The sequence below is a fragment of the Cryptomeria japonica genome, chromosome 11 (assembly GCF_030272615.1).
Source record: "Cryptomeria japonica chromosome 11, Sugi_1.0, whole genome shotgun sequence".
In the NCBI taxonomy this organism is placed as follows: Eukaryota; Viridiplantae; Streptophyta; class Pinopsida; order Cupressales; family Cupressaceae; genus Cryptomeria; species Cryptomeria japonica.
This window is the reverse complement of record NC_081415.1, coordinates 352,508,628-352,536,474: the sequence shown is the minus strand read 5'-3', so window position 1 is coordinate 352,536,474 and position 27,847 is coordinate 352,508,628. Positions and strand designations below refer to the sequence as shown.

At 36.4% G+C, this 27,847-nt stretch overlaps 1 protein-coding gene across 2 annotated transcripts in view; it reads right to left on the bottom strand.

Moving 5' to 3' along the window:
* LOC131079896 (calmodulin-binding receptor-like cytoplasmic kinase 3) overlaps positions 1 to 27,847 on the bottom strand; it is a 59,601-nt gene that overhangs the window by 2,888 nt on the left and 28,866 nt on the right. The window contains exons 2-5 of one of the 2 annotated variants that reach the window (XM_058017939.2): positions 12,635 to 12,880; positions 4,754 to 4,998; positions 2,811 to 2,979; positions 2,467 to 2,556 (exon numbers count right to left, since the gene is read on the bottom strand). In XM_058017939.2, coding sequence (XP_057873922.2) covers positions 2,467 to 2,556; positions 2,811 to 2,979; positions 4,754 to 4,998; positions 12,635 to 12,880 — 750 coding nt within the window. The remainder of the gene's footprint in view (positions 1 to 2,466; positions 2,557 to 2,810; positions 2,980 to 4,753; positions 4,999 to 12,634; positions 12,881 to 27,847) is intronic. The other variant, XM_058017940.2, reaches the window with a different exon arrangement.

Genomic DNA, 27,847 nt, shown 5'->3' with positions numbered 1-27,847 from the left:
CCATATGCCATGGAATTCATGAAATGATGTAAAATCCATCACCAAGAATTCCATACCCAAGAGTGGAAATTTTCCAAGGCAAAGGGGAATTTGAAGGTCAAGAATGGAATGAAGAAGTAGGAAATCCCCTCGGTAAATTTTTAGACACCAAATCTTGTCTGTATTTCAAAAATTTTGCAGATTTGGAACCGTGAGAGAATTCTCTCCTGGACTCAGGTCCTAAATTTTAGGAAAATTCCTAAAAAATAGGAAATGTGGCAAATTGATGAAAAAGCCTCCTTGGGACAAGATGAACTCAAAAAGCACAAAAATTCCTTCCTCAAGGAACAAATTTCCAAAATTTCTTCTCCAGTTCCGAAATGCACCTAAGGTTGGATGTAGAACATGAAAATCAAGGTTCAGAAAGGAATTTCTTCTTCAGTTCCGAAATGCGCCTAAGGTTGGAAGCAGAACGTGAAAATCAAGGATCAGAAAGGAATTTCTTCTCCAGCTCTGAAATGCGCCTAAGGTTGGAAGCAGAACGTGAAAATCAAGGTTCAGAAAGGAAACTTCAAAAATTCAAAAATATTCCTTCCTCAAGAAAAAAATGCACCCAAAGTGAAAAATTCCAAGAAAATGGACAAGTTGACTAAGTGTTGGAAATTCCTTCCTTTAGGATAGAATTCCAGAAAAGGTGAAAAATTGACTAAGTGTTGGAAATTCCTTCTTTCATGACAGAATTCTTGGAAAAGGTGAAAATTTGGCAAAGTGTTGGAAATTCCTTCCTTCAAGACAGAATTCCAGGAAAGGTGAAAAATTGACTAAGTGTTGAAAATTCCTTCCTTCGGGATGAAATTCCAAGCAAGGAAGAAATCACACCCAAGGATGAATTAAAGATAAAATTTCTAAGGCAAGGAAGGAATCAAGGATGAACTGACAAGAAATTGGTGGAGCATCTTTCACATGTAACTATCGTATTAAGGAGATGATGGAGCATTTATTACACATTGGGCGAATTTGAAAGAAGTGGTGCATTTAATGCATAATGGATGCCATTTTGGGCAAGTAAATTAATTGTATATGGGCATGATGGGTCATTAATTGTTGAATCCCACCTTGTTGCATCATGTGTGGGGAATCTTTTAGGGGAAAACCCTAATTAGGGTTTTGCATGTAGCCAAGGCTTGAAGCATATATAAAGGGGTGCCCCCCTCATTTGTAAAGCAAGAGGGAGCTTTGTATGAAATTGTTGTGATAAGTTTTTGAAAAAATAATAGTGAAACATTGTTCTCTGATGGTGTCCACTTAAGTTATTTTTTCAAAACTTGAATGGTTTCACCTTCCTCACTTAGAGTAGAATTTTATTTTCTCAGTTGTTAGATAAAGTGCTTTGATTTCAATAGAGAATGTAATGGTGTTTGATGAATTTCCATGGTTCATACTTTTTGCATCTTGTTGATTGTAAGTTGCAATGTAAAGTTATCCTGAACCCCAAATTTGTGCTAAGTTCGATTGTGATACTTGCTTGGATTGCACCATGTTGGGTATTCAAGTGCACTTTCTCAATGTGAAAATCCTTCAACATCCTCAGAAGATTGCACCGGTTTTTGCAAAGTTGTAGTTAAACTCGGCGAAGCAAAGCTTGGTTTATTTGGAATTTGTCCACCAAAGCATTAACTGTTGATATCACTGCCCTTAGGAATAGATTTAGATCCTTCTAAACTCTTTCCCCTTTATTTTTGGTTCATTTTATAGTCCGTTTGAAGCAGCAGCATCACAAAATTGCCATATCTGATGATGAAGTTCCAGTCACAGTGAAGAAGTGAAAGAACGATCCAAACGTAAGGCCCCTTGTATTACCAGCAATCACATCCCCCAACTAAGTCATGTCCGTTGCATGAAGGAACCTTGGAGTTAGCTGTTTGAACTTTCTGCAATCTTAGCATACGGTTAAACTTTGATCAAGAGAGAGTGAAGTGACCATTGGTAACTTTATTCTGTGTTAGATGCTATGGGCATTTCCATCACCGATCCAATTGCTGCCTCTAGGTGATTATTGTTTAATGTTTATGTCATGACAGTAATTATCAAATACCAATATAAGTAATCATTGCTTTCATTGACATTTATTTCAGTACTTCAAACTGCTAGTTTCTAAATTTTTAACCAATTTACATTGTTTAAAGTTGTACAGACATTGTGTATTTTTTTTCTAAATTAAAATATTTAAATAATTCTTCATATTTGTTGTCTCCACATGCATGTCTCCTATTGTTTACTTGAAATGGTGTACTGATACTGTTGGTACTCCGAATGCTACAACATGAAGCCCTAGATTTCCCAAAGGGTGTCACAGGTAGAGAGACTATATATATGCCTTCATATATTTCTGTTCTGATTCAATGCCATAGTATTGAATGCAAAGGAGATACAGAAAACTTTTACAAAATTATTCCATCAGCATCATAACTACAAATGAGATTTTACCTGCATATAGGTGGAGGTATGTGAGAGCATGTGAAACATCAATAGCTATATCCAAGCGTGTTGACAAGTCCAAGAATGTTCCTCGTTGACCTGAAACATATCGGAGTGTTTAATCTCAAAAACTAATAACAAGATATTAGGTTTATTGGTAAAATATGACCCATATCTACATATAGGACTGGCCTTCGAACTCTATGAAGGATAGGCCCTGTAATAGGAAACTCATAGGCACTGATCAAAAACTTCCATGTGCTAAACATAAGATAAATGTTGCTGTCTTGAAATAATTAAGAAACCTAAATTCAAGAATCAAGCAAAAATGGCAAACATCTTATGAACCATACCATCTAGATGTTCCCTTAAAGTGCTGTTAGGAACATACTCAGTTACAAGAATATGTTCATTCTCCTGCTCACAGTACCCAATCAGTTTGACAAGATTCAAATGTTCTATTCTAGCCAGCATTCCAACTTCATTTCTGAATTCTGCTGTTAAGCGTGCATCAAATTTATCCTGCAAGATATGATGTTCAAAGAATCAAAAATACCATTGGAAAATATATCACAGCATCCACATTAGAACAAGTTGTGCTTTATTATTACAGGTGTGTCTAGATCAATTTACAAAAGGCCCTCCCAATCATGATCCTGCAGAAGATTATGGGAACAATGAGGGAACAGCCTTTGGATTATAAAGTATAGCTTTTCATTACAAAATCTCTTATCAACATGGACATCTAGCAAAGCTATCTCCTTCTATTAATCAACAACTAATGGAAGCAGATGTGTTTACCACATATCCAACAGGAAGGAGCTCACAGGAGGCAACAGAAACACCAAACCAAGTTGAAACTCAAGCTAAGAAAGGAGAGGTAGAGCTGACCAAAACAGAACATACATTTCAGAAGCAAAAGGCGGCTCTGATTAAAAAGGTACGTTTTACAACCTCTTAACTGTGTTGAAGACTGACATTTACTAAATAATAATCCGAAATAACAGAAAAATGAAAATGAAACCAATCAGTAATGCCATATCAACTTTCAGAAACAAAATATCATCCCCAGAACAGCAAAATCTCTAAATCACAGAAAAGTCAGAATATATTCAACTGGATGAAAGTTCAACAGCTTCTTAGTGCATGAAGAAAACAAAATAGTTGGGGCACTTCAACCTCATGAAACTAAAAAATCCAGACAAAACGAAGCATCTAACTACTAGAAAGATAGCTGCCACAGCTGTTCAGTCCAAACCAAATAACATTTAACTGATACTCACCTATTAGAGGAAATATCAACCTCTAGCAAAGCTTCAGCAAATTTAGAATAAAAATATCTGCCTTAAGCATCTATCTTTGAAAGCATGGAAGGTTCAAACACAGACTAAGGGTGATTTTCTTCAGGGAAAAATCAGATCTCACAAGACTGATATAGTCCACTGTCCTGCACAAAACAAGGATTAGCAATATATAGCTCGAAAATATAAGTACAGGATATTTCCAAAAGTATAAGCACTAATCCTATAAACACAGGCTGCACAGTGATGCTCCAGGGCCCACAAAACTTCATGGTAAAATTAATATACTGTTTCTTCAAGAGACTGGTAGGAAAATTCTTCTACAACAAATTTAGAGTATAAGTCACAATAATATCAATCTACATCTACACAGTCTGGGAAAAACTACAGTGAGAATTGCATTTATATTTTGTTAATGATCATTTCTATATATTAAATAACATTTTTAATATATATAGTATAGCTGAACCCAACAACCATGCTGAACCAAGGAAAAGAATCAGTGATATGAACAAGCAACATACCTAGAATAAATGAAAGTACACAATTTTTTAAAATTCTTGACAAAAAAAATGTTTTATTTATCTCTTTATGAGCATCTTAAAAATATGCTTCCCAATTTTAGGTAACACGGATCTATACAATCTTCCCATGGACTTTTCAAAAGCATAAAGGCATCAACTGTTACATCATCTGAATTCTAAGACCATTGACTTTTCAAAAGCATAAAGGCATTAATTGTTATGTCATTTGAATTCTCAGATATGAATAAAACAGAAATGAAGTCCTTGGTTTGCCTTAACCTTGTTACTGGGACTTGATGCCAGCCCTTTGGCATCTCTATTCCACATAATATTTAGTTTGAACAAATACATGGGAATGAACAAATACCATGCTATATTGTAGGATCTTGTCTTGATCTCAATTTGTTTTACTTTGATAAAAATAACTTATCAGCCATTAAATATGTAAGTTATTGTATTAGCTCATCATACCTTCTTTGCTCGTTTGATAGCAACAATTCGACCATCATCAAGCTGACCTTTATAAACCATTCCAAAGCCTCCTTGACCAATCCTTAGTGTTGGTGAAAAGTTACGAGTTGCCTTGTTGATCTGGGCCATGGTAAAGACAATAGCTCCAACACTACTACTTTGGCGGGGAGAAAGCATGTATCGACGAGGGCTAGCTGTTGCCAATTCACTTGTGGAGCTTGCCTCAAAAGATGAAATCGAGTCCACTGTACCAACAAGAGTGACAACCAACAAAAGAAATAGACACCCTTAGATAGATACACAACAAACAGATTCCGGTATATAACTCTTAGAAACACTGAAATCAACAGAGACTGCAAAAAATAAGACATTTTCTTTCCACAATTTATTTACTTTTCAGAAACTTAACAACTAAACTTCCCTGTAAAAGCATAATTCTATGTTATTTATACAGTTATCCCTTCTAAAAGATTCTTGGTGGAAACAAAAAAAGATAATAAGAAGCATTTCACAAAACTCGGTTTTAGGCAAAATAGCATTGCAAATTTGTACCAATATTATAAATAATTAAAGCAACAAAGCAAATCCATAAATTCAAAGCCCTGTTAATTAATTGAAAATACCTTTGATGCTCAATTTTTTTTAACAGCATACAATAAAAGAAAAAAAACTCGAAAACAGCTACAAGGAAGATTAATGGAAAAATAAAACAGTGAATTATAGATGGTTAAGTCTGATAGAAGACTAAAATATGCATTTCTTACATTTTTATATCTATTAGATTCAATATTTTAGAGAACCATTAACCAAATGAAACGAGGTATGCAAACTGTGCACAAGGTTTCACACCACAAAAAATTTGCATGTGCAGAGGTGGAACAAACAGGTCTGTAAGAATATCTAACCTATAGGAAATAGCCTTTTCAAACACAAGTTAGTTCCAGTTGAAAACACAATGAAAGCACATTCAAAAAAGTAACTGAACACAGATGTCTATATACAGAACATAAAGTACAGAAACAAAATTAGAAGATTCCACAAATTGTAAAGCCAATAACACTGGCCCTTTTTGTTTGATGAAAGCTGCAGCATCTAATGGTGCATGTGTGTTTCAAGCTTTCAATCAGCAGAATCAAACTCTCCCATGGGAAATGTATAAGCTCTAAGATGCAAGATGGTCCAAACAATGAGAAGAGTAGACAAACAAACATGTATCGAGCCAGCAAACTAAATGGCCCATTATAACATATTTCTATTTGAGTTTGCAAGGATCTTAAAGAGAGAAACTATACATTGCAGTCGTAGTTACTAAATCCAGACAGATTTGGTTCAAATCTAGCAGGATCCAGTATTTTTTAATACTAGACATGTCCTACTTGGTCCCTACTTTTCAATTCCTATTAAAAATTATCTCCAAATATTTCAACCTCCTGAAAATGTTTCTTATTTTATCCAGGTTCATAACAGCCACACAAAATAGGCATAGGATAAGAAAAATACTTTTAAAATGCCATAATTTTCACGCAACGTACAAAATTAAGTACACAAAACTTCTAAAAGTTATACAGTACAAAAATCAGGACACTGCTTACTTGGTTAAAACTAAGACCTTTTTATGGATTCCACTCAAAAATTATTTATTAGCTCATGATATTTTAACAACAAAGGGCTGGCGACTGGCAAGCACCATCCCCATGCATCCACTGCTAGCAAGTACAAAGAATTAAGATACCATTCATCCATTTACCCGATGTGCACACATGCCAAAATGGTTTAGAAAGGAGTTCTTTGCTAGTCGGATCAAGACTTATCTCCATTATCCTTGATTGAAAACATGGTGTGGAGTTGAAGAAATTAACTGTTTGAGATAAAATTCATAAATTAAATTTGGATTACATCTCCCTTCTTTGTTTGCAAGCAAATTTTGGTAGTTAAGAATGCTAGGATTTCAAAGAGAAGCTTGGCCAGTTGAATATCCCTGAGCCTTTGTTCGTCAAATACAACACAGATTAATTTTATCTGGTGGACCCACAACATAAACAGAAATCCACATCGAACAATATTGGATGCCAAACAGAATGTTACCCCACTCCTCAATGACAGACACTTGAGGCAGGATATTTTATATTAAGTAATTTTGTAGCCACAATTTTTTTTTTACTTTTCCTTTTCTTTCATTCTTTTACTTTGTAACCACAGATGTTTTATCTGAAGAAACTACCCTGCTTGTGCTCAAACAATAACCACAGATGGCACACGATCTTCAACAGTGAATGCTACCAAACTGGAACCTACAAAATACTCTCACCAACATCCTTTAACCAAAATTACTCTCAACTAACCAATAACAACTATCCCAAGCCACAACTTGCTCCCACTTTGAAATTGTTCACTTGATCTTCCAACATTTCATCAAAATTTACATGACCTTTAAGCCTTAAATCAACTAAACTTTCCAACATGACATTAGACTTGATTCAACCAACTTTTGACACAACACTAGATTTTACCCATATCCAAACATTCAAAGGTCTGACAAGTACCATCTATAACTCGACACAAAACTCGAACTTAAATCTTGTTTAACTTAATGATTCAATACCTCAAATCAAAACTCTTACTTATTCTTTTCACTATGTTAAATAAATTTTAATTAAAGGATTTAGGTAGACTTTTTATTAAAAAAGAATTAACACTAAATAATGTAACTTGGTAATTTTCTACAATACAAAATCCAGAAAGAAGCCTTCCTTTGACATCCTAGCATGTTTAAATGCAGTCCCATTCATACAAATGAATATCATAATCTGGCTTTGAGCATAATCAATTTGAAATTCTCCCTCCCAAACTTAGATAAATGATCTTTGAGCCAACAATATTGTTCATTCCGACTCCTAGCCTTCAATCTAAAATCACTATAACAAACCTTTTACTTAAACTGAAGTTGTGACCCAATGATTATCATCTTTCAATCAATATTTTTAATTCCCAAGGTAAACTCAAATAATACGTACAGGAACAGATATTCACAAAGCTGTCAAATACCTTCTCATCCCTGAATGCCACCATTGATTGCCTCAACTTCTACATCAATCATAGGCATATAAACAACCAATCTGCAAACGAAACGTGATATTTTCCAAGACAATTTCAAGCTTAGCTTTTCAATCTATTCTGGATATAAAAGACATGAACACAACTCAATCCAGTTCACTTTTAATTTGTATATGTCATTCAGTTTCATCTTGTTCTGCCCCAATGCTTCAGAATTTTTCATTAATACTTTTCACCCCAACACAAACTAGAATAACTTGTTACAGGCAATTAAACAATATTCTATGCAAGAATGAATTCTCAGGCTTCTATAACTAACTCAGTCATTATAAATCTGCAATTTAATTTTATATATCTAACTTGATCTATTTACTTCCTCTGCACTGATATAGTCTCAAGGTATTTAGAAGTTCTCTTCATAACAAGGGCCTCTCTGCTTGACTTTGCGCTACCACAAAATTGAATTTAAAGAACAGATTACCCAGACTATTTCAACAAACATTTATAACCAGAGAAATATACCTTCAACATCCCACAGCTTCTATTATTGGGTAGTTACAGTGCTGGAAATTTCTTTTTTTGTTTCTTTGAAAGATGTTTACATGCTATAAGAACAGAACAAGATGCATTACCTTCCAATAAGCACTACACATTCATATATAAGATCGCAAAATAATGGTTTCTGGGACTCCCTACTATTTCTAGGGGTTAAACAAACAGAACTATTGAATCCATCTTTTCCCCTAATTACTTTCTTCAAATTCACAAAATTTTTGAGTACTTTACTCTTTCCCATTCAGTTAAAACAAACAAATGTTTTCATCAGCAGTTATTTCTTCAAATGTCTCTTCAAAATGGCACACATGGATAGTGCCAGTGGTGAGTTTCCAACTGGATGGGATGGCAAGGGCTTGGTGAGGAATTGTAGGGGCCTAGGAAGGAATTCAAACTCTGAAAAGGCTGGATATCACCAGCAGAAAATAGCCACGATCATAGCAAAACTATCTCCTAATGTGCTATACATGATCCCCCACACCCCATACATAACTCTTCATGTTCTGCAAGTGATATCATATGCCAATGTGTGACACTTGACATCCCCAAAAGTCTCCATATCCTAAGGTCTCCCATGTGGCTCTCCTTGTTCCATGTGATCTTTCACCTTATGATACTTTGTCTCTTTGCTTGTCCTTTTGTGACCCTCAACTAAATCTGCAATGCCAATGTCTCATACAACATTACACTAGAACCAATCAACCTAACTACCAAATGTGGCATCCCATTCATTGAGGACCACAACTTACAACATTTAATGTTATTACACAGGAGATATAACACACCTCCTAACAATCACCACCTTACAATTTCATTATGCAAACTGTACAACACAGTTTTCCAACAGAATAGCAACCAAACTCAACATGCATCTATCTAAGTAATTTACCCATTATATAGCAGAGGATGTCATAGATGTGAAAGACGAAGACAATGACCTAACAAATAGAGACCAATATTACTTTTATTTCAATTTTGTAAATATATAATTCCAATTAGATTTAAGTTTTTTTCTTAACATGCATATGAATATAATATTGGCACTAGCTCTGCCTACTAAGTGTGTAATACTATGCTTCACCTAGGATAGTACTATAATATTGCACTTCTTGTTAAGTTTACTTAAGATAATGGGATAATCTATTTTGTCGCGTCTAGGTAGATAATAATGGCATGTAACCCTTGATTTGACATCATCAAGAGCAATATTGCCTCATCAATTCTTTGATTGATGGCAGTTATGTGCCACCTTTGTCTCAATTAACCAAGTTAATGCATCTCCTAACTCGGACTGATTTAGGAATTAGCCCATGACATCTTGGATGTGTCATCCTAATTCGTGCATCAAAGAGGCTTCTATATTTGCAATTTACTCTTTGTATTATGGCTCCATTACATTGATAAAAAATAGCATTATTCACATTTCTGGTTTTGTGGGTAATTTATAGATATTAGGACCTTGATTTATTGTGTTCATCACAAAATCTAACATGGTATCAAAGCCATGATGTCCTTCGATTAGTCCAATTATGGTATTTGAGAGCACTTGGATCTAAGGTTCTATCATATTTAGTAAATGGTGGAGCTATTTTGAGTTTGTCTATGTTCAAAACAATCAAATAAGCTAGGATCCACTATTATTTCATCCAATTTGAATAACTACAAGCTTGCTAACAAGGAACAACGGTTTGCTTTTGTTTAAGTATTTTTTGGTAAAAAGCCTCCTAGGGAGAAATGAAGTGCACAATTGCATCCAAGGGTCATCAATCAATCAAGATTGATTTTGAACACACCCAAGTCCAATCATTTTGCCAAGAGCATAATATCCCCATTTTTACGCCATATTGTTCTCCACGCATTGGCCAGTTCTTGGAGTTTTTTGTAAGTTTCCAAGTGAGCTAGGAGAACCCCAATTTTCTTGGAGAGGTCATTTCCAAATTTTTTTGGCATCCTGTGATGGTTTGGAATTCAATTGGCATGCAGGATTGTAGTGACGCTCTTTGTAGCATTTTTGGCCATCTGGATTGTTCTCCACATTTCTTGGAGAACATGGCTAATTTTAGTAAGTGCTCGTTTTGGCACCCGACATCATTATTAGCATCAGTTCCTTCTCGGCATGGTTAGTTTCAGTTTTTGGTGGCTTGGTAGTGCTTTCCACAAGGTGATTTGGATTATTTAAATTGTTGCATTAAAGTATAAAGTTGACATTATATTATTTACTTTAATGTTTTAATTTAATAAAGTTATGTCCCCTCAAGTGGATGCCTAGGGAAAGAGGACTTAAACATAAATTAATTTTAAATTGCAAAAGGCCTTTTAAGGGAAAAATTATTTATTGTGAATTTTTTATTCCTTTTTTTCCCTCCAACTCTATAAAAGGAGGATTGTGGCTCTCATTTGAATTATTCAAGTTTGCACACATAACAAGATGCTGCTTGAGTGAATGGAGAAGTTCTTCCAAGATTGATTGAGGACGAAAACTCTCATCAAATCACTGGTTTAGGATCTGAGAGCTGGTCCCTAGCTGGTTAGAGTGATTTCACAAAGGAATCACATTGGTTTTCACATTATAGTTTGGGGTTTCAGGAAAATGAAGATCTTCAAGGGTTTTTGATATCAGGGTTTTGGATTGATTTTGGTGATCATTGCAGGTGATTTTAGTTTGTTATTGAAGATTCCTTCTCTGATTTCAAGTCTGTCCGTGCAGTTGTGAAAAATATGGACAACATAGCTCAGTTGAGTCACATTTTTCCTTCTAGGGGAGTCAAAGATGGTTGAAACATCTAAAGGGCATAACCAAGTGTTTCCCATACCTGGCCAACCAAGTTTGGATGGTTTTCTGGGTGGTTGGTGGCATCCATGAGTTTTGAGGAACATCAAATCTGGTGTACCCGGCCGTCCCAATCAACCTACAGCTGAGTGTGTGACTTATCAGACTAGGTGCTGCTTGTGTGAATAAAATACATGGTCAAATGAGGTTGCCTAGGCAAATTTTGGCATGCCCATCGTTTTGGAGGTGATAAAGCAAAATGGGTGTGTAAAAGCATCATTGGACAGCCAAGAGTCCCATATTGAATTCTTTTCTGACAAGTATCCTTGAGCTTTGGCACCATTTGTCAAAGCATTGGCACCATGTTTCCTCATTTTCCACCAATTTTCATAGTGAAATAGAATTTGAGGACTTCTTGGTAGATGAGAAGTGAGAAATATATGAGAGCTCACTAAGGCATCAAACTGTTGTTCATCAAATAGAAACTTGAGCCAAAGACCCCAGCATTGAGGGTTGGACAAAGCAGAGAACCTGAAGGTGGTACGAGTGTGCAATGCACTGGGCTATTTTTTTGTAATTTGGACAAAAGAATCATTTAGTAATGAGCACATGGGTCCGCATGTACCTCTAGCACTATAAAGGATGACATGATCTTAGACGACATTCATGTAGTAGTTAGGCTTTCAAACCCTAAGGGACCCCTCACCATTATTGTCAAGGATAGTTGCAGATCGCAGGAAACATTTCCCATGCCTCACAAGTACATTCCAGTGCACGTGGCATGATTTCAAGCACAACCCGAAGGAAAACATCACCCATTGGGCATGAGCATTCTTTGTTGTTTACCAGCCATGAGATTTAGCAATTAATGCTTCCTTCTGATGATATAAATGACAAAGGAAAGAATTGAGAAGTAATGTCAATTTCAATATGGTAAAGCATTCTCAGACACAAAAGCTCAGCTGGAGGAGAACAAGCAAAAGATACTTCTCAAGCAAGAGGTCAAAAAAATTGAGAGGCAAAGGATTGAAATGGCAGCTGCAGCAACTAAGGAGGCATTAAAAGAGATGGTAGAAGAAGAAAGTAAGATGTGGCAGGAAAACTAAAGAAAAGTCAAGCTAAAACCCTCAGATTATCTAGGGAGAAGGAAACCAAACACAAAGTACAGAGGGGTTAAGAGATTAATAAGAAAAGGGTTAGAAAAATAAGTATGGGACAAAGAAGAACAAAGAAAAGAACTAGAAGATAGTGAAAGGAAAAAGAAACATGAACATGAAGACACTGAGGTGAGTGGAATTAGAAAAGCAGAAACAGCAAGAAGCCTAAATGATAATAGAAAACAAAAGTGCTTTAAATATTAAACATCAGAAAATTACAGAAACTAATCAAACTTGATATTAACAATAGTCTCAAATTGGTGGTTATATACAGAAACATCACTGGTTTAATAAGATAATTATATTATACAGTCCTAAATAGGAAAGAAAAGAAAGTTAACTCACTTGAATGTGGAGCATGGGCAAGAACAGGACGCTCTGCTTCTTTCTTTTTGACACGAAAACATGGGCATATGATCATGCAAGAAAGGAGGAATATTCCCCCAGCTGCCCCAACCGTCTGCATTGCAGTCACAGTAAGAGTTGAGGTATGCTCTTCCTTCACAGCAGCTGCCTTTTGTTTTTGAATACTGCTTGTTTGGGAAGTATTTATCGAAATTAATTTTCTTGCTGTCGTTTTTAATAACTGATCTGTACACATTACCATTAAACAAAGTTAAATACAGTTCAATTCATTGCAGTAAGCATCAGGAGAAACCTGAAATAACAGATGAGTCCATGTGCGACTAAACCCTCAAAGAACCATAGGATGAAACCACAGGGCAACCCACTGATATGACAAAATCCCAAGAGTTATTAACTTATTTAACTCACGAAAGTTAAAAAATACAAACAAATGTATACCATCCAAGAGATTTAGGATGACCTAGGCTCAACCAATGGCTCCCTGTATAATGCTTACCAAGGGAAAAGGGTTTTGATCCATCAGGCTCCCAAAACTTGTCAAGTACAATAATTGAAGGTTTTACAGAAACTGAAATTTCAAATGTGTAATTACTCACTGCTTTGACACAGTAGAAACTACCAGTTTCACACAAGCAGCAGTTTTGAAAATGCAGAGAATGTTCTGAAATTGCCAGGGTGGTTTCGAACTGTTAAAAAAGCAGCAGTATCAACGCAACACAAGAAACAGTTGCAGGAAATTAACACTAATATTTTTTGGCATTGCAGATTACTTGAGAAGACTTCCAGTGTGTGACATTGACAAGTTTTGAAGGTTTAAGCATTGCACTGTATGCAACGTGAACAAGGAGAACTCAGTTATTGTACAGAGGAAGGGGGCCAGTGAGCATAGAACGATCATATTGTTGTATTCCACTTTTTGTAACTTGTTTCTCATTTCACATTCAGGTAAATGAGCAACTTGGCTGCATCAACTGGTTTTCCTTCTGCTTTAAGGTTTTCATAGAAAGATTTGAGTGTTATTTGTGTGCATCTTCTTTTGGATATTGTTTATCATTGTTTCCACAATAAAAACTCACTTCTAGGACAGTTTCAAATTGTTGTAATTAAAGCAATTAGCTGTAATTTTAGTGATTCTTGGTTTCCATAAATTATTTGACAAAATTAAGAAATATATTGGGACATAGAAAGGTTCTAACCATGGCAAAATTGAGTGGCATTGAATTGTATAACAGTGACAAGGTCTTCAAAGGATCATAATTTACTTCCTGGCAGGTAGGACAAAGAAAAAGGATGTAAAGAGACTGAAATGCAAGGGTGTATGCCTTGGAGAGCCACATGGAACAAGAAGTGAAAAACCAACAATGCATAACTCAACAGTGGGAGCACATGACTCAGCAACAAGCCCAAATTACTCAAGAACGATCATCCACGAATATATTGATACATGCTCTAGCCAAGAAAATTGGTATTGGAGCCAATGGAAAAAAGATAAAGTTGACAAGGAGAACTTCTGTGATGAAAAAGATGTCCACAAGAACAAGGTGAAATCTGAAACTACTCCAATTAAGGTTGTAATTAAAGTAGCAATGAAAAATTTTGAAGATCAAGTGGATGCATAGATATTAGATTCTTGGGTAAAGCAAATGAAGTATATTTCAGTATTTATAATGTGAATGAGGCACAGATAATTTCCTTTGCTTGCCTCAAGATGAGTGGTCATGCTCTTTTATGGTGGAAAAAAAACCTTGGTTGTGAGAAGAAACAGAAACCAGTGGCTTGTAGTTGGGAGAGTTTCAAGATTTGTTTCAGAGAAACTTCTATCCAATTGGACATGAAACGGATCATAACATTGAGTGGTGGTAATTGCGGGCAAATTGTGCAAGACTGCAGAACTAGACTCTAGAGACGAGACATGTTTGGAATGGACTAGTACGAGGAGGACATCATTACCACATTGGTGGGCTGCACATTAGTCTTAGGAAGGGAGCCATCAAGCGGAACCAAAGAAACTAGATGAAGAATGTGTCTTGGCATACTAGAAGAAGAGAAAAAAGGGGTGATGGAGAGTCTTCCAAGCAAGGGTAATGTGAATCAGACAAAGGAGGACAACGGAAAGCACTAGAAAGGGGAAATTGGAAAGGTAAGAAGACCAATGTTGGTGTTCATCAATATAAGAACCTAAAAAGTCATTGCTCTCATTGTAATATTGATGGTTATACTGATAATAAGTGTTGGAGATTGCATCCTAAGTTGCACCTGAAAAATAAGGCAAAGAGAACTCTAAAAATTCCATGGTCACAATCCAAAATGAGGTGGAAATTGAGAACAATTTAGACATTGCATCACCACAAGAACCATCATTTCAGACAAGGAACTAAAAGCCATGTGTTGATTTTGTAACTAGGTTAGGAAAACAAATGGATTCGGATTGCCTTAAGGCAACATCCGAATCCCTATAGGGCTGGGCCCAAATGCATTTAAGCTCACCAAACGTAGGGACACACCCCCTCATGTGACGTGTGGCCCTAAATAGGTGCGCTCCCCCTTGCAATATAACTTAATCATTATTAAGACGCCAAAATAGGGCAAGACTTAAGGTAACGTGTAAACCTTATAATTGCAATTAAATCTTGGCACAAAACTTAAGGTAAAGCCGACTTGAATTGGTCTCCACGCCACATACAAATAGAGATTCATTTGTATGCATTCATCATTCAGTTTTTCATCATCATCAATGTGAAGTTAGCTCTGCAAGATCTAGAGGTTAGCAAATATTCATTGAAGGCAAGCGAACCACCTCTGAAGGTCAGCGAATTACTTCTGCCATCAGCATTTGCCATACATGCGATCTTGGACAGTGAATACATTGAAGAGGATAGCGAGTTCCTCTTGAAGGTCCACAAACATCATTAGGTCTGCAATCTTCAGTGAAGAACTACGAAGAGCTGGAAGTTGTATGCTGATGATATTCTTATATAAGAAAGAGATAAGTCTGCTATCTTCTGCTGTTACATTGTGCCCTAGCTGGGTTACGACTGTAACTCTAATTCTGCCCTAGGTTGACAGTTATATCAGATAAGTAATCTGATCTTTATTGCCATTGTATTCTATAATTAATAAAAGGATCTAGATCTGATTTGTTGCTGGGTTTTTTCCTCCAAGAGGGATGTTTTCCCAGGGTATGTGTTGTGTCTTGTTTCTTATTCTGTGCATCATTACTTTTCTGTTCATTTTGTTAATCTGATCGTGAAAACTAACATGGTATCAGAGCTCTAGGTTCTTAGAAGTTGTAAAGGTTGTGGTTGGATTTGTACTTGTCTGTCTAACCTATTGTTCGAAGGTTTAGTCGTCATGTCTTCGTACATCAGGGCTGAAGATAGACTGGAAGGTCCTACAAACTATGCTTCATGGAAGGTCAGGGTAATGATGGCATTGAATGATCTGGCTGAATATGTTGGCAAGAATGCTAAGGAACCTGAGGGCGAAACTGAGAAAGTAGAGTGGAAGAAGAAGGACTTCCAAGCTCAAAGGATTATAATAGACTCAGTCAAAAATCGATTGGTGTCATTTATCTCCATGAAGAAAACAGCTAGGGAAATGTTCACCACATTGGAGAAGATGTATGAAGTCAACAATACCAGCTTCATACTTGCCCTGAGGAATCAGCTTTCTAGCATCAAATTAGAGGCAGAAGAACCAATTGCTGATTACTTCATGAGAATCTCTGAGCTAAGAGATCAACTTGCCACCCTTGGGAAGAATGTTGAAGACAGCGACTTATCTATGACAGCCTTAAATGGCCTTCCTCCCTCTTGGGAACCATTTGTTCAAGGAATCAGTGCTAGAGTTGAACTCCCTAAATTTGATCAGTTAATGGGAGATTGCATTCAAGAGAATCCCGGCTAGCTGCAAAGGGAAAAATTAAGAACCCTTATAATGAGCAACATGTTCTATATACTAAGAAGGAGGGCAGCCATTGGAAGAAGAAGAATGATTTCAAGAGAAATAGAGACTTCAACTCTTCTACTTTTCACTCAAAAAAGAGACCAAGAGATTTATCCCACATCCGATGCTTCCGATGCAACAAGCTTGGTCATTTTGCAAGGGACTGTCAATCCCAAGGCGAGCAAGAAGATGCAAACATAAATTATGTATCAAATCTTCAGAATCATGAAGATGATTTCCTCCTTTGATCTATTGGTTTGTTGATTTTCTGATCTTATTGTTTATTTCAGTAATAATGTGTTGGAATCTAATCCTTTCAGCTACTCTAGAGTGAAAATTTTCAGGTCTACAAGCTTATTGCAAGAAGGTCCACTTCAGCTCTTGCCATCAGTCTAAAATTTGAAGGACTACATAAGATTTCAAACCTTCTCCTCCATTATAGATACAATTGTTAATTTTGTTAGATTTGGGTTTGGTCAGAAACCTTATTTTGAATTTATCAGTTAGATAGAGTTTTAGAGGGAGCCTCATGTTTTCTTGATTTTGCTAAGTTCTAATCATTGTGTTTCAGATAATGAAATTGATATGTCTAAATGAATTACTTGATTATTGCAAAATGTTTATTTTATGATGATACTAACCATGATACACTGGGTGTATCATCCACCCTCTGCGGAGTGCAAGGTGGTAGTTCTCGCTCACCCTCTACGGAGTGCAAGGTGAGCCCACCCTCTGCGGAGTGCAAGGTGGCAGGTTTCTCTCACCCTCTACGGAGTGCAAGGTGAGTCCACCCTCTGCGGAGTGCAAGGTGGCAGGTTTCTCTCACCCTCTGCGGAGTGCAAGGTGAGTTCACCCTCTGCGGTGTGCAAGGTGACAGGTTGTTCTTCTCTGTGAAGAAGCTTATGTATCCTCTACGGTTGTGCATGATTTATGTTGTATGGTTATATATCTCCTTGAGTATTAATTATTGCAGGTGTGCATATGGAAAGGCCTCTGTCATCCTCTGCGGATGTGCATGATGAAAGATCATGGTGTTAAATGTGGGTCCCCAGGAAAGCATAAAGTTATGAAGCATTGGCTTCATCTTCTACAGGCATTGCTAGAGAAGATTATGAAAAGGTTCATTGTAATGTAACTACGTGATCAAATCACGAATTGTATATTGATTGCACTATTAGGGCTGGGCCCTAATCCTAAACCTTGTAAATGTTCATGCCATGGGTTTGTCCATGTGAATTTGATTATGTATTTATTTTCCTCCCTAGTTAAGAGGGAGTGTTGATTTTGTAACTAGGTTAGGAAAACAAATGGATTCAGATTGCCTTAAGGCAACATCCGAATCCCTATAGGGCTGGGCCCAAATGCATTTAAGCTCACCAAACATAGGGACACACCCCCTCATGTGACGTGTGGCCCTAAATAGGTGCGCTCCCCCTTGCAATATAACTTAATCATTATTAAGACACCAAAATAGGGCAAGACTTAAGGTAACGTGTAAACCTTATAATTGCAATTAAATCTTGGCACAAAACTTAAGGTAAAGCCGACTTGAATTGGTCTCCACGCCACATACAAATAGAGATTCATTTGTATGCATTCATCATTCAGTTTTTCATCATCATCAATGTGAAGTTAGCTCTACAAGATCTGGAGGTTAGCGAATATTCATTGAAGGCAAGCAAACCACCTCTGAAGGTCAGCGAATTACTTCTGCCATCGGCATTTGCCATACATGCGATCTTGGACAGTGAATACATTGAAGAGGATAGCGAGTTCCTCTTGAAGGTCCACAAACATCATTAGGTCTGCAATCTTCAGTGAAGAACTACGAAGAGCTGGAAGTTGTATGCTGATGATATTCTTATATAAGAAAGAGATAAGTCTGCTATCTTCTGCTGTTACATTGTGCCCTAGCTGAGTTACGACTGTAACTCTAATTCTGCCCTAGGTTGACAGTTATATCAGATAAGTAATCTGATCTTTATTGCCATTGTATTCTATATTTAATAAAAGGATCTAGATCTGATTTGTTGCTGGGTCTTTTCCTCCAAGAGGGAGGTTTTCCCAGGGTATGTGTTGTGTCTTGTTTCTTATTCTGTGCATCATTACTTTTCTGTTCATTTTGTTAATCTGATCACGAAAACTAACACAATGAACCAACTATTCAGTCTCAAACTCCAATCTGAAGAAAAAGGGTAAGTGCACCTATAAATCTCAGTTCCCAAAGCAATTTGTGCTACACCCTTGTTCTATAGCACATATTGGAATGTGTGCTAACAAACTATGGCTCACATGACCCTTAATTGAGTCATTTATGAGTCCCTTAGTATAATTATAGTATGCTAAGTCAACCTCATTGTGATTAAGGTACTAATATTACTAACACTGCCTAGACATGGGAGATAGTGAGTAGCAGTTAATCATATATTGTTAATTCTGCCCTTGTTGAAGACTTCTAAAGGTGTGCCCCTTAAAATGGCTTCAAGTATCATCAAGTATTTACATCTTATTCCTATTATATTCTTCTCTTATGTAGACTTGGAGTCAGTTGAAGTATTTTGAAAGAGTTATTTCCAACTTATGGTTTTCACCAAACTTATGGTCTAGGCCTAGGTAAGTTATCGTAAAAATTTCAACTTATTTTAATTTGTTTTAAATAAGTAACTGTGAAAATTATTTTGCGATATTCTGGCAGGGACTACAACAAGAGGCACGGGAAGAAATCCAATCACTCCTGAAAAGACTCTAAACAAACATGATCCAATGTTAGAGGAGTTGGATTCCATTGCCATTGAAGCTACTATAAAGGAAGCAACCATCAATTAAGGAGGAAATCTTATTGACAATGGCAATATAGATGAAAGCAGTCACTAAGAAAGATGACATCAATAGAATGTTTAAACAATGATCTTATATCTAGAGTTTTAGAGACTCCCGATGAGTGGATTAACACCACGAGACTTGGGAAGAAAATGTGTCTTCTGAGGGACGTGAATGCTTTTGGGTTTGACTCAAATTGCAAGTCAAAACATCACCCAGATATTGCTATGGCTAAGCACATAACACCAAAGATGGATATGCATAATTTTGATGGCAAGGGTCCAACCAATTGGTTCTACCAAATGAAGCAATTCTTTGATCTTCAAAATGTTCCATGTAAACAAAAGGTTGCAATGACATCATTATATTTGGAACCAAAGCAATTTATTTGGTATCATTCATTATGTGAAGAGAAGAAAAAGAAGGGATGTATTTCATAAGGTCTATTTTCCAAGAGGAACTCATGACACATTATGGTGATAGTCTTGTGGATAGCTACTTTAGCTACATCGCCAATTAAAGCAAACAAATATAGTTAAGGACCTTACTCAACAATTTCAAACCTTGTCTTTAGAAGTGGAGCATGTTACAAATAAATTTTACAAGAACTACATATAGGGAGTCTAAAGGACCACATCAAATATGAGGTATGCATGTTCAATCCATGTTTTGTCTCCAAATGTATGATTATGGCAAGGCAAGTGTAGCAAAGGGTTTTCACTAACATAAAGCAATAATTCACTAGCAACAAAGATGGGAGAACCACCAAATCATTTCTTCAACCTATGAGATTGACTCCTCAACAAATTGAAGGAAAAAGGAGCCAGAGGGTTATGTTTTAAGTTTTTAACTGTGATAACACATATAGTAGAGGGACAAAGTATTGAAAGGAAGTTGTTCTATATTGACAGTGCCAATGACAAAGAAATGGATGAAAAGAGGAATTATTAGTTGTGGAAGACCTAGAAGATCTCCAACCAACTAACTGCAGCCATGCATTCTCAAGTATTAGCACCTTGCAAGCCCTCAAGTTACTAGGTTTCCTTGAACAATAAAAGGTAGCCAATGTCGATTGACTCAAGAAGTACTCACAATTTCATCAATAGTAAGTTGGCAACACAATTGAACTATTCTGCTTACCAAACCCCAATTTTTCAAGTTACGATTCTGGATGAAGATATAGTCAATTGTTCAAAATGCCACAATATAAAACTCGCCATGGGAAACTACATGCTGTATTGTCCTATGTTTGCCATCCCCATGGCCAAAGCAAACATTGTTTTGTGAGTGAAATGAATGGCTCATTCCCTTTGAAACAATTGAAATGAACTTACAAGAGTTGTTCATGTGTTTTCACTCAGAGAGTACGACATTTGAACTAAGCAGATTGCATGCAATGTGTCCACAAATGGTAAGTTCTCACCAAATACAAAAGATACTTAACAAGGGGGCAAACAAGTGTGTGCCCCAATTGTTTTGATTATAAATGCAACAGTTGAAGGTTCCTATATTGCCAAATCTGCAAGACATTATATATATGCACTCAATATTTTGCGGGGATAGGCCAAAAGGATTACCTACCAAAATAGATCCTAATCATGTTGTCAACTAGTACCAAGGTACCATCCACCATCCATCGCCTCTTCTTTAAAGGTATACCAAAAGGTTAGAAAAGTGCAAAAACACATTCAATGCCAGCAAGAGGAACCCCCTAGTCTCAAGGAGAACAATGCAATGGCACAAAATAGAATTAAGCACCAAGCTGATAAATGCAGAATTTTGACCCAAAGTTACCAAAGCTTGATGAGGAGGGCAAAATCATTTTGGAACATAAGAGAATCATTCATACATGCCCTAAGAGATTGCAAACAAGAAATATTACAAAGTATCTAATCAAGTGGAAGAATCTGGCCAACGAGTATGCAACAGGGGAAGATGAAGTGTTCTTATAAAGGCATCCAAATATTGATGTTGGTTTTATGGGAAGGGGCATGTTATGCCCTTACCCAACGTGTATTGGGATGTGTGATGACATCCTATGGCTCACATGATCCTTAATTGAATCATTTATAAGTCCTTATGTATAACTACACTATGCTAAGTTGACCTCATTGGGATTAGGCCACTAATGATGCCTATATATAAGAGGTAGTGAGCAGTAGTTAATCATTGTATTGTGAAGTTTAATCTTGTTGAAAACTTCCAGAGATTCACCCCCTTGAAGTGGCTTATTATTATCAGTCATTTGCATCTTTTCCTATTATGTTCTTCTCTTTTGATTGTATTTTCAGTACAATTTGATTTCAACTGATATAAATAAGAAGCTTGACTGGAAGAGATATGATCATCCTCACCCATATCCTTTGAATTGGTTGAAAAAGGTGTTGAGATTCAAGCTTAAAAAAATGCAAAAGAAATCAGTTTGGTGTAAGCACTCAATATGATGATGAAGTAGAGGTTGATGTGAGTGCACTTGATGCATTTGATATTGTTCTTGGGAGCTTATATTTGTATGTTAGTGATTGAAGAGAATTTTACAAATTCGTGGGAAGGGCTAACAAGTACTGGTTGGTCAACTATGGAATCAAGTACATTATCAAGACACACCAGAGCAAAGCAAAAGTTCCTATGGTAAGTTCCAACCAAGCCATCAAGTTGGTTCAATTAACAAAACAGTTTTGATTACTTTTGATGAAGGATAAGCAAGATGATGGGAGTGGGATTTCTTCAATGTCTAATACTAACAAGAAATTGAAGGGTTTGGAAGAGTTGTTGCATCATTTCAAGACGTTTTTCATGAGTCTATGGGACTGCCCCAAAACAGAGAGTTAGAGCATGAGATCCACTTCCAAAACCTCCTCTACCAAATATTGTATTGTATAGACAACAGTGAAAAATATCTTCAAGAGTTGCTGGAACAAGCAGTAATTCACCCAACGCCATGTGGATCACCTATTGTCATTGTAAAGAAAAACAATAGCTCTTACAAATGTGTTTAGACTATAGAATATTGGGCTTTTAATAAAATCGCCACTAAAAACAACCATCCTCTCCCAAGGCTAGATGACTTGCTGAACCAGCTGCTACATGCAAAATATTTCACGAAATCAGATTTATAATCAACTAACCATAAAATATGCAAGGTCTTTATGAATGGTTAGTTCTTCCCTTTGGTTTATGTAACGCACATGCACTTTATGCATTTGATGAATGATGTTTTGAGGCAATTCATCGATGCAAGTGTCATGACGTATTAAGATGCTATTCTAATTTTAGTGCTACATGGGAGGAACACCTAATCCAATAAAGACAAGTTTTGCAATTTTTGAAAAAACAGCTCTTGTGCAACATGAAGAAATGCAAGTTTACAAAAGAACCATTGGTTATTTGGGCCATGTAGTTAGAAAAGGAGAGTTGGGAGTGGATCCTGCAAAGATGGAGATGCTTGCAAATTGACCAAGACCAAAGAATGCCATAGAAACATGGATATTTGTAGGCACTATGGACATGTGCAAGTTCATTCCAGATTTCTCTTCTATAGCTGCTCTGTTACACTTAGTTGCAGCCATGGGTAAGAACTTTCAATGGGGCAAGGTACACGATAAGTCATTTTAATTGGTTTTAAGGAGAAGATTTCCCACAGTCCTGTATTAGCTCTACCTGACTTGTCGCTGCTCTGTAAGGTTGAGATCAATGCTAGTCGATATGCTATGGTTGCCATCTGACTACAAGGTGATAAACATCTTTGTTATCATTCAAAGGTTTTTACTTCGGTGGTAAGCAGGTATCCAATATATGATAGGGAGTTATATGCACTAGTTCAAGCCATTAAAAAATGGATTCATTATGTGCTTGGAAAGAAAATTACTGTGCAAATTGCCCATAAGTCCTTATAGTATTTGCAAGCCCAAAGCAAGGTACAACAAACAAGACAGTGTAAGTGGATGTGATTTTTTCAACAAATCCATTTGGCCATCAAGTATAAGAAAGGGAGTATAATGTTGTGGCAAATATACTATCTACGCCACCAAAATTCTAAGCCCTTATCAGCTCTTAATGTGGTAGCTCAACAAGAGGCCTATGTGTTATCCTCAATTTCAGCTCACTCAAATTGTGGGGTAACCCCTACAAATTTTGTCCAATTTGAAGCCCATGTGCTCTAAGCATGTCAAGAAATTGCCCCAATTTGAGTCTCAATTTGTCAATTTTAAAATTGATAAATTGATATTTTAGGAGTCAGTTTTTATTTCTTTGTGCATAATCAGAGTTAAAACCCGATTTTGCATAGGTCTCAAGAATAGGTGCAGTTCGGAGTTATAACTCCGAACTACACCAAAGTCCTCCCACAAGTGCAGTTCGGAGTAACAACTCCGAACTACACCAAATTCCTTCCCTTTCCATGTGCAGTTTGGAGTTATACTTTCACATGAGTAGTCTGGAGTTGTAAACCCGAACTACATCGAACTTATATTACATCGTGATCTTTTCACTATGTAGTTCGGGGTTGTAACCCTAAACTACACTAAACTCCCATTTGCACTCACAATGTGTAGTTCGGGGTTATAACTCTTAACCACACCTAAAGCGTTTCACCTGTGTAGTTCGAGTTTACAACCCCAAACTACACCTAGTCGATCCACATAAACAAAGTGCAGTTCAGGGTTATAAACCCAAACTACACCATTTCAGATATGATCCACATTTGTACTAAGTGTAAATCAGAATTACAAGTCTGATTTGCACCATGGTATTTTCAAGGCATAATATGGGTTTTTGAACCCAGCTTTTGTGAATCCGGAGCATGACTACAAATGGTCTTCTTCAAGCAAGTTTTTCAAATTGAAGGAGTGTTTTTCATGGGCTTCTTTTAGTACACGATGATGAGGGTTTTCGTCTAACTTTGGAAGATTTGTTCCAAATAATGTTGCAGTTCCTACTTCCTGACAGATGACGGAGCCATCTCCCAGTAAGAAGATCATAAAGAATTTTTGAACCAAGATCAAAATGGAAAAGAAGTGTATGATGACACTTAGTTAATTTTATGCCTTTCAGTTGTGGATGCATTTTTGTAGTTTGCAATTGACACTTTAGGTGTCTTTTTGTATATATAAAATGACATGTAACAACAGCAGAAGTCCAAAGTCAAATAGGACTTTGTTGTTGAATAAGTCATAGTTAGTTGCAAATTTGCCTCTTTTTGCTCATAAGCTCTCCTCTATATATATGAGGGGCTTCATTGTAAATAAGGATCTTTTGGCAATGCAACAAAACTCTACCAATTTGGGAAACAATCTAAAACTTTGTTTTTAGATGTAAATCAAATTGCAGTCAATAAAAGAGACGAGTTGCTTTCAATCTTTGTGTTGGAACAAGTTGTAATGTGACGACATTATTCAGAGTTGATTGTGAGTATTGTGGTGTTTTCTAAAAGAGATTTAAACCCAATCTTGCAGTCTTTGAGCTGCTTATTGTGTTTATAATTAATGTTATGTTGTCAAACTTGATCTTGTAGTATTTGAGCTGCTCATCACGTTTGAAGCTAATGTTTCATGCTCAAGCAAAGAGATAACTTGTAGTCTATGTGCTGCTTTACCTTTTACATTTGTGCATTTAAGGTGAAGTGTATGTTGAAGTCTTTGAGCTACACGTATATTTTATCTTTGTTCTTGAAGCTTTATAGGAAGACATGGAAAGTCTTTTAGCTTTCATGAGCTTCTTAGTTACAACTCTGCTTGGTTGTACTTGAAAGTTTAATGTAAGAAAGGATCATCTATTCTGAAAGAAGAGGATATGATGAAGGAAGAACACCTATTCTGAAAAAAGAGAATACAGTGAAAGTAACACCTTATTGATTAGCTTAGTGTACATAATTTTAGCTCCTAGTTAAGTGTTAGTGGTTTTTAGTAGTAATAAACAGGGGGAGCCTCCCCTTACAAAGAGGAGAGACTATGTCTAACACACTATGGTTGGACTTACTATTTTGCAATTGGTTGCATCAAGTCAGTTGCAAAATATTCCCCCAACACTATGGAAAATAATATGAACAAGGCTTAGACTTTGGGAAGATGTCATGTCCCCTTTTTAGGGTTAAGATGACTTAATAGTATTATTTAAGTTGGACCCAATAATTTCTAATTTTTAGGGTGACTTAATATTATTATTATTAAAATAAAAGGTTCTTTTAAACACTGGAATTAAAAAAAAGTATTTTTAAATACTTGAAATAAAAATAGATTAGAATTAAAAATATGTGTATTTTTTATATATTTTCACTCTGCTGATTTCTATGTAAACTTTTTCTATGTTTAATGGAATTAGATCTACCCTCTAGGTAGCAATTTGCCTAAAAAAATAAAAAATAACTATTTGGAGAGAAATTAAATCAAGGGCCCAAGATTAAAAAGAGTATAAAAAAGGATGACTAGCCTCATTTGGTATCATGATTTCATCTTGGCATTTTTCATTAGAAGCTTTGCCATTTAAGTTTTGACATCTAAGGACAAAAACTCTTGGTTTGTTTGGAGTCTTGAGAGGACCAAAACCCTCTTGGATTCCACATTTGGGATCAAGGACGAAAACCCGTTTCCCAATTCAGGTGATTCCAGCTGGGGATCACAAATGTATTGATGCATTGAGGATTTGAAGTTATTTTTCAAGTTTGCATCTTTCTGCTACAGTGTCACTACAATGTTTTGTTGAAGATTTCATTGTTTGTAGGGTTATATGTTGCTGCTACAAGTGTCACTACAATGATTTGTTGAAGATTTCATCATTTGGAGGGTTATAAGTTGCTGCTACAATGTCACTACGGTGATTTGTTGAAGATTTCATCATTCGGAGGGTTATATGTTGCTGCTGCAGTGTTGCCCATCATATTTGAGGGTTTCTATGTTGGTTTCCAGGACTTTATAGAGTTATTGTGGATTAAAAAGCGCTGGATCTGAATTGTTTCTGAGATTTCCAGCCAACCCTAGCTGAGCACTAACTACCTTTGGAGGAGTTAAATCAGTCAATCCCAGCCCTAAAAGCACTTATACAACTACTAGTTTACATCATTTCCAACCACCAACAATCATCCTCAGCCTTATACCAGTCATATGAGGTGACATTCCAGCATTCTAGAAGGTTACATCAGTCATATAAGGTGCTGTCCTAGTTAAAAAAAGTTTGCATCAGACATTAATAGCGTTGTACCTGGCTTTGAGAGCAATAGTAAATCATCCTCAGCCTTATACCAGTCATATGAGATGACATTCCAGCATTCTAGAAGGTTACATCAGTCATATAAGGTGCTGTCCTAGTTAACAAAAGGTTGCATCAGACATTAATAGTGTTGTACCTGGCTTTGAGAGCATTAGTAAATCATTTGGAGTGCTTTATTAGTAATCATATTGCACAACATCCATCATTGTTCACTTGTGAGTTGATTTGGGAAAGTGGTAATTCTGAAAATTCATTTTCCAGCTTGCATATCAGCATTGTCATCATTTTTCCCATCTTGCAATTAGATAAAATCAAAAGTGTTATTGCTGTCATATTGATTTCTAATCAGATCTGAGTGTGATTTGAAGCTATTTAAAGTTTTTTATGAAGTTTCCAACTTGGTAGTTGCAATCAGCATTGTTTTACAAGTTTTAGTTGCTGTTTCAGTGATGTGTGTTCTAGAAAAATCAGAAAATAACAAAAATTATTTAAAAAGGGGGGCATCACAGTGGTATCAGAGTAGCAATCCTGCTAGCCTGCAGGTCTGATTTGGTGAATGCAAATCTACAATGGGCACATGAGTGAAAGGGAACCTTGGAGAAAGAACATTGATTGGCAACGTAGGTTCTTACCAAAGAAAGAAGACCCAGATCTTAAACATCAACTTTTGGAGCAATTTTATAGCTGCCTTGGAACTATAAATGCATTTAGAAGAACACAACAAGGTGATCTTGTTTGAAGGGCAGTCGGGGATCAGCTGGAGAGAGATGAGAAAACTTACTGCCTACTGTCAATATGAGCAAGAGTCTACTATTTATAAATCCAACATCACCTATATGAGGAATACTTGGAGATATTCAAAGAGAATAGAAGAGAAAAAAGAAAGGAATTTGCTTAGGAAAAATTAAAATCACGAGAAGCTGAGGAAGTTATCAGAAAACAAGAGGAACAATCAAATTCAAAGCCACAAGACATCATGGAGCAAGAGCAAGGGGGACATAACAAGTAAGTTGAAGGTAAAGATTCTATCGTAGGAAAAGATGTTTTATCAGTCCCTAATGATTGCATCTGCCATCAAAATATCAATTAAGTGAAGGCAGAAAGGGTCACACTTGTTGGACATGAAGAGTTCAAGTTGAAGGAAGATGCACCAAATCATGCCGCCCTATATTTCGAACTTCCAAACGATGAACCATTGATTGATTTGCAGAGTAGCATAGTGGA